This window comes from Temnothorax nylanderi, unplaced genomic scaffold, assembly GCF_030848795.1.
Source record: "Temnothorax nylanderi isolate EJ_2023f unplaced genomic scaffold, tnyl_v1.0 TNYL_tig0420_pilon, whole genome shotgun sequence".
NCBI lineage: Eukaryota > Metazoa > Arthropoda > Insecta > Hymenoptera > Formicidae > Temnothorax > Temnothorax nylanderi.
The window spans coordinates 155,699-163,845 of NW_027249482.1; the positions used below are offsets into that span (position 1 = coordinate 155,699).

Consider the following 8,147-nt stretch of genomic DNA (forward strand, 5'->3'; position numbering starts at 1 on the left):
TGAATTATTGTTAATGTCAGTGTTCTATAAAATACTTGCTTTTAAAATACGAGACATAAATTATTATGATACAAAAATATAAATAAAAATATATCGCATGGTATATTTAATTTTGTAAAAGTGTTTCTATCTAACATGGAACATATACTAATTATTTAGACAAATATTATAAAATGCTATAATAATTAAAAATAAATTATTTTAAAAAAAGATATAAAATTAACCCTAGGTTACTACTTGATTTGGCAGACCTGAACAGAAACTTCTATTGGTTGGTATTCACGTTTCCTTGCCTTGTGGTGGGGAGAGAACAAAATTTCGACTCTCCTGAAGTGGCAGTTGTAACGGTAACGCCAGTTCGACCATAGAAGCTAAACAAAGCACATCTCAAGAGTGTTTGTAGGTCTCAGTCTCACAAACTCGACCATAGTAATCGCATCGCATTTTTGTAGAGAGTAAGTATACTTTAAAATAATATTTAAAAATATTTTGTCAACGTAACTTTACATTTTATAAACAAAGGATATAAAGGGGATTAATGAACTAAGCAATGTGTAAAAAGATTCGGCCTCGGTGAAACGCATACTCCCTCGTCTTCGCCAACCGAAGATTGGCAGCAGTCGGGAGAAAAAATCTAACAAACGTTTCAACCTGTAAATAAGGTCATTTTCAGAGCGATACAATAATAACCGTCACTTACAAACTGAAATCGATGAAATGTGAGATTATAAATGTCAGATTATAAAATTCGAAAGTCAAGTATGTAAAATACCAAATTGTCAGATTAATCAGTCCACACTTATGTATCACTGTAACAATAGTACTATGAGAGCCTATATTACCACTATTAATTGGCACATCAAGTGACTACTTTAGATTGACTTATTTTTGACGAATTTTATAATCTGACTACATTTCATCGATTTTAGTTTGTAAGTAACGGTTATTGTTATATCGCACTAAAAATGACCTTATTACAGGTCGAAACATTTGTTACATACATTCAAAATAATACATTATTAGCACGTACACTTTGCTTGATTCGTTAACCTCCTTTACATCCTTTGTTTTAAAAATTTTCGTACCATAAACTATTATTATTTTTATTTCTATTTTATATATTTTTTTATTAATTAAAAATTGATTTTCTATTATATTGTAATTAAGTAATAATATTCTCTTATTATACATTGATGCATGTTTCTAATTTAAATAACATTTTATTTTTGTGATATAAACTAGTATCTTCAATAATTTTTAGCTATCAGCAATGGAAACGCACATCAGCAAACCCCTACAAAAATTACAAATGCTGTTGCGAATGTATACTGAACAACCTTTTGATAAGGAAAGTTCCTCAGAAGAAGATAATGTTGAAGAATTAAGTGATATCGAGTCGGAAGAAGAAGCATATGATATGGTAGAGGACGTAGAACTATCGTCTGAAAGTGAAGAAGAAGGGGCAGCGCATGTGTCGACACGAGGATCCTTGGAGAGCTGTTTTATGTATGGCTTTAAATGGTCCGTTACACCACCGACGGAAGAACAAACAGAAGCAGACAAAGTATCGAATTATGGACCTCAAGTGTTGGGCGTTGCGAATAAAACAAACACTCCAATAGAAGTATGGTCTCTTCTTTTTACTGATGAAATGCTAGGTAAAATTGTCGAATATACTAACGCTGAGATTGCACGAAAACGAGAAAATTATTCAATATTAGAAAATTATTTATATGATATTAATCTCGAGGAACTACAAGCTTTTATAGGAATTTTATACTATAGCGGAGTACAAAAAAAAACTTATAACAAAATAGAGGATTTATGGGAATCAACAGCTTCAATTGTCTATCGCTGCACCATGCCAAAAGCTCGTTATACGTTTTTATTACAATGTTTACAGTTCGATGATAAAAGTACGCGTCACGAACGTCGCCAACGTGATAATTTAGCACCAATTCGTGACCTTTGGGATTTATTTATATCGAATTGTAAAGAGTATTATTTGCCGGGTAAACATGTAACAATAGGCGAGCAGTTACTATATTTTGCCGGTAAATGTCCTTTTCGTGTTAAAATTGGTACTAAACCGCAGAAATGTGGGCTTAAAATTGTTATGATGAACGATTCTCGAACATCTTATGTAATAAATGCTATTCCTTACGTTGGAAAAGTCGATACAAGACCTCTAGAGTCTGTGCCTACTTATTATGTTCGTAAATTATCAGAGCCGATCCATAAAACTCACAGAAACATTATTTGTAATAAACGGTTCACTTCAGTGCCTCTAGTGCAAAGCATGAAAAATAACTTTTCACTTAGTATGGTAGGGGCAATTCGAGCAAAAGAAAGAGAAATACCACTGAAGATGAAAAGATTTACTGCATCTAATGATTCACGTTTTCTTTATGCTAATAATATGACGTTAGTTTCATATTGTCCGAAACAAAATAAAATAGTTTTAATATTGTAACAAGAAGTTTGAGTCGCCAGTAGATAATTAAAAATTACTAAAGATGTTGTAATCGACCCAACTGGCCAAATTTATTAATCGAAAAACGCTACGTTTCGACCGAGGATCCGGTCCTTTTCAAGCGTGTATACAAAACTCACAAATGTCGATTAGTCAAGCATAATGCCCTAACTACACCGAATCTAAAAGCTAAACGACACAAATTAATTTGCAATTAAGTGAAAATTATATCAATATTATACGAAACAGAAACTTACATATTTGTGCGTCGGAATCTGAGTAATAACAAATTTGTTAAACGGTATATTTCGTGAAATGTTTGTAACATGACATAGCAGTGCGGTGGTACAATTTAGACTGATGAACCTGACAATTATAAACAGACTGGTGCCGTAAACAATAAAAGGCAAGAACATAGAGAGGGAAGCAGCGGAGAGGAGAGACCAGCTATATTTCTTTTATGATATGTTCGTAGAGAACGTTAAGATTCTCCGTGTCCTTTTGCAAATTGATGGTGTCGTCAAATTTTTTAATAAAAAACATCTCCGCTATTTCTCTCTTTCTGGTCTGTCCTTCCTTATGTAATATTTCAGGTTTTCCCCAGTCAAAATCATGCCCATAGGATATTCGGTGTTCACTCACTACAGAAAGATTGCTAGCGTGTTTTCTAATATCGCTCTGGTGTTCCCTGAGACGCGTACACAGATGCCTTTAGTCTGCCCTATATATGTGGCCCTACAATCCCTGCAGTTAATTTTGTACACTATGTCAGTTTGTTTTAGGTCGTTAATTCTGTCTTTGCCCCGTCTTATTAAGCAATCAAGTTTTTTAGGAATCGTGTATAAGGTAGTGATGTGGAGTTCCTTTAAAGTACGGCAAATGCTATCACTCAACGTTTTATATAGGGTAAAGGTATGCAGTTTTTAAAATCAAAAGTTGTGTTATTGTCAGTGGGAGTATTAAGTGTGTTGTTACGTGTTTTGAGAGTGTTTAGACGTTTGGCAATGTGTTTATTAACGATTGGTTTAGGAAAACTGTTGTTGCTCAAAATTTCTTTAATTATCTTAATATTGCCATCGTGGAATTTTTCATTAGAAAGTAAAACCGCGCGATCAACCAAGCTAGTAATAGTGTTCAATTTGTATTTTAAAGGATGGTTAGAATGAAAATTTATGTAACGTCCAGAGAACGTCGGTTTTCGATACCAATTGGTTATTAATAAGTTGCCATTCCTAATTACAGTCGTATCCAGGAAGTTGAGTGACGCATTCGTTTCAATTTCATAAGTGAACCTAAGTCTAGGATGATATCCGTTGAAAACTTTTAAAATCAAGCCCACACTTGTTTTGGGAATCACCGCAAAAATGTCATCGACATATCTAATGAATATCCGGATGTTAAAATTCAAAAGGCTTAGGCAATGCGTCTCTAAGTCATCCATGACAATATCAGCGACGACCGGCGATAAAGGAGATCCCATGGGGCTGCCGAAGATTTGTTCGTAAATTTCGCCGTTAAAACTAAAACTAGTGGACGATAAAATAAGATCAATTGCGTGTAAAAACTGTGATAAATTGAGGTCAGTCTTGCTAGAAATATAGTTCCACCTTTTTTCAATTCCCTTTAATACTAAATCTTTAGGGATGTTCGTAAATAGTGCCGTGACGTCAAGTGAAATAAGTGTTTCGTCATCCTTAATATTCATGTTGTTTATAAACTTCGCAAAAGACCAACTATCTTTTATGTGCGATTTCGGTTTCGGGATCGACGTATGTAAGGTCTTTTGGAGGAGACTAGCCACGTTATAGAGCGGGCTACCCAACGCTGAGACAATAATACGTAAAGGGAGGCCGGCCTTGTGAACTTTCGGCAGTCCGTAGGCTCTCGGTAGATTTCCATTGGTGCAATTGAGTATTTTGTATGTACAGTCACTGATGATGCCATTGTCAAGCCAAGATTTGACCAATTCATGAATTTTAGATGTAATTTTATTTATCGGATCTTTTTTCAATTTTTTATAAGTGTCTTGGTCTCCAAGCGCTTCAGTCATTTGGTTTACATATGCGTTCTTATCCAAAATGACAGTTACTTGGCCTTTGTCAGCCTTGGTGACAAGGACATCATCATTATCACGCAGGAATTTTTACAAGCAGTAAATTCTTTCGTGAAAAATCTGTCAATATGGTTAACATGTTTATTCAAACTCAGAAACTTATGCAGCGAGTTGGCAATCGAACGGCGGGTATTCTCTACCAAGTTTTTCGGAATTTTGTATGTGTTAAATTCGAAATTTTTAATAATGTCCAGAGAGGAGCACAAGCGATCTTTCTCTCTCTCGGATTGGTGGGCAAAGCGAAATTACCGCCCAAACTTAAAAAATTTAATACGTTAGATGGTAAAGATTTACTACTCGCATTAATAATCCATTTACTGCGATCAATGTTTAAAAAGGAGTTATAAAAAGTATTATGCTTAGTCATAATTATGTTCAATTTACTAATTAATCTAAATCTCGTTTCCTCGTCATGTCGATCGATGGTGTAAGTATTAAATGTATAAAAGTTTTGAATTACGTCATTCGGTAAAATAGAGGCAAGTGTATCCTCGATTTTCTTAACATTAGATCGCAGAAATTTTTAAATCGAAGTTAATATCTTTGATTTCAAGGTTAAGTATGTTTCGTTGGTAACGTTTTTTCAGGATGTTGAACTTGCGAGTTGCACTGTTGCTTTGGAAGATGATGTTGAATCTCAGAGTGTGTATATGTGGAGGTAAGACGTCGTCTCTCCTACATCGGAGCAAAAAAGTCAGTCGATGTCTTAGTGAGTTGATCTTGATCTTCGTATTAATCCAAGACTTTAACAGTCGCGTGGTATTATATCCAAATTTCCTTGTAATAGATTCGAAATATCCTTCATCTCGGTTGGACACCATTATTGAGGTCAAAGGTGTGTGTTAATAACAGAACAAGAAGTTTGAGTCGCCAGTAGATAATTAAAAATTACTAAAGATGTTGTAATCGACCCAACTGGCCAAATTTATTAATCGAAAAACGCTACGTTTCGACCGAGGATCCGGTCCTTTTCAAGCGTGTATACAAAACTCACAAATGTCGATTAGTCAAGCATAATGCCCTAACTACACCGAATCTAAAAGCTAAACGACACAAAATTAATTTGCAATTAAGTGAAAATTATATCAATATTATACGAAACAGAAACTTACATATTTGTGCGTCGGAATCTGAGTAATAACAAATTTGTTAAACGGTATATTTCGTGAAATGTTTGTAACATGACATAGCAGTGCGGTGGTACAATTTAGACTGATGAACCTGACAATTATAAACAGACTGGTGCCGTAAACAATAAAAGGCAAGAACATAGAGAGGGAAGCAGCGGAGAGGAGAGACCAGCTATATTTCTTTTATGATATGTTCGTAGAGAACGTTAAGATTCTCCGTGTCCTTTTGCAAATTGATGGTGTCGTCAAATTTTTTAATAAAAAACATCTCCGCTATTTCTCTCTTTCTGGTCTGTCCTTCCTTATGTAATATTTCAGGTTTTCCCCAGTCAAAATCATGCCCATAGGATATTCGGTGTTCACTCACTACAGAAAGATTGCTAGCGTGTTTTCTAATATCGCTCTGGTGTTCCCTGAGACGCGTACACAGATGCCTTTTAGTCTGCCCTATATATGTGGCCCTACAATCCCTGCAGTTAATTTTGTACACTATGTCAGTTTGTTTTAGGTCGTTAATTCTGTCTTTGCCCCGTCTTATTAAGCAATCAAGTTTTTTAGGAATCGTGTATAAGGTAGTGATGTGGAGTTCCTTTAAGTACGGCAAATGCTATCACTCAACGTTTTTATATAGGGTAAAGGTATGCAGTTTTTAAAATCAAAAGTTGTGTTATTGTCAGTGGGAGTATTACGAACAAATCTTCGGCAGCCCCAGGGATCCCTTATCGCCGGTCGTCGCTGATATTGTCATGGATGACTTAGAGGGAAGCATTGCACTAAGCCTTTTGAATTTTAACATCCGGATATTCATTAGATATGTCGATGATTTTTTGCGGTGATCCCAAAACAAGTGTGGGCTTGATTTTAAAAGTTTTCAACGGATATCATCCTAGACTTAGGTTCACTTATGAAATTGAAACGAATGCGTCACTCAACTTCCTGGATACGACTGTAATTAGGAATGGCAACTTATTAATAACCAATTGGTATCGAAAACCGACGTTCTCTGGACGTTACATAAATTTTCATTCTAACCATCCTTTAAAATACAAATTGAACACTATTACTAGCTTGGTTGATCGCGCGGTTTTACTTTCTAATGAAAAATTCCACGATGGCAATATTAAGATAATTAAAGAAATTTTGAGCAACAACAGTTTTCCTAAACCAATCGTTAATAAACACATTGCCAAACGTCTAAACACTCTCAAAACACGTAACAACACACTTAATACTCCCACTGACAATAACACAACTTTTGATTTTAAAAACTGCATACCTTTACCCTATATAAAAACGTTGAGTGATAGCATTTGCCGTACTTTAAATGAACTCCACATCACTACCTTATACACGATTCCTAAAAAACTTGATTGCTTAATAAGACGGGGCAAAGACAGAATTAACGACCTAAAACAAACTGACATAGTGTACAAAATTAACTGCAGGGATTGTAGGGCCACATATATAGGGCAGACTAAAAGGCATCTGTGTACGCGTCTCAGGGAACACCAGAGCGATATTAGAAAACACGCTAGCAATCTTTCTGTAGTGAGTGAACACCGAATATCCTATGGGCATGATTTTGACTGGGGAAAACCTGAAATATTACATAAGGAAGGACAGACCAGAAAGAGAGAAATAGCGGAGATGTTTTTTATTAAAAAATTTGACGACACCATCAATTTGCAAAAGGACACGGAGAATCTTAACGTTCTCTACGAACATATCATAAAAGAAATATAGCTGGTCTCTCCCTCTCCGCTGCTTCCCTCTCTATGTTCTTGCCTTTTATTGTTTACGGCACCAGTCTGTTTATAATTGTCAGGTTCATCAGTCTAAATTGTACCACCGCACTGCTATGTCATGTTACAAACATTTCACGAAATATACCGTTTAACAAATTTGTTATTACTCAGATTCCGACGCACAAATATGTAAGTTTCTGTTTCGTATAATATTGATATAATTTTCACTTAATTGCAAATTAATTTTGTGTCGTTTAGCTTTTAGATTCGGTGTAGTTAGGGCATTATGCTTGACTAATCGACATTTGTGAGTTTTGTATACACGCTTGAAAAGGACCGGATCCTCGGTCGAAACGTAGCGTTTTTCGATTAATAAATTTGGCCAGTTGGGTCGATTACAACATCTTTAGTAATTTTTAATATTGTCTTCTTTACGAGGCGATATAGAAGTTAGAAAAGAATCAGATATCATTCAATTTTATAATAATTCTATTAAAGGAGGCACTGATGCATTTGACCAAAGTTGTCGTGATTATCGTACTGAACGAATATCTAATCGTTGGTCGATGAGATTTTTTTATGCTATGTTAGATCAAAGCGGTCTTAATAGTTCTATTTTATATAATTTAAACAAAGAAGACAAAAGGACATGATAGAAAGAGATAAGTTTTTAAAAACGTTAGCTC

General features: G+C 35.0%; 1 protein-coding gene and 1 long non-coding RNA gene across 2 annotated transcripts; both read left to right on the forward strand.

Annotated features, from left to right (window-relative positions):
• Positions 1-368: 368 nt before the first annotated feature.
• Positions 369-3,024, forward strand: LOC139782516 (uncharacterized). Its single transcript, XM_071721547.1, has 2 exons — positions 369-455; positions 1,262-3,024. The coding sequence occupies exon 2, from the start codon at positions 1,271-1,273 to the stop codon at positions 2,471-2,473; it is 1,203 nt and encodes a 400-aa protein (XP_071577648.1). The 5' UTR covers positions 369-455; positions 1,262-1,270; the 3' UTR covers positions 2,474-3,024.
• A 2,097-nt stretch (positions 3,025-5,121) lies between these two features.
• LOC139782518 (uncharacterized) lies at positions 5,122-5,992 on the forward strand. Its single transcript, XR_011720910.1, has 2 exons — positions 5,122-5,295; positions 5,374-5,992. It is a non-coding gene; the product is annotated as an uncharacterized lncRNA (long non-coding RNA).
• The last annotated feature ends 2,155 nt before the right edge of the window (positions 5,993-8,147 follow it).

Excerpts from the sequence above, each read along its gene's own strand:
- LOC139782516 (XM_071721547.1), top strand. The coding sequence starts at position 1,271 with ATGGAAACGCACATCAGCAAACCCCTACAAAAATTACAAATGCTGTTG.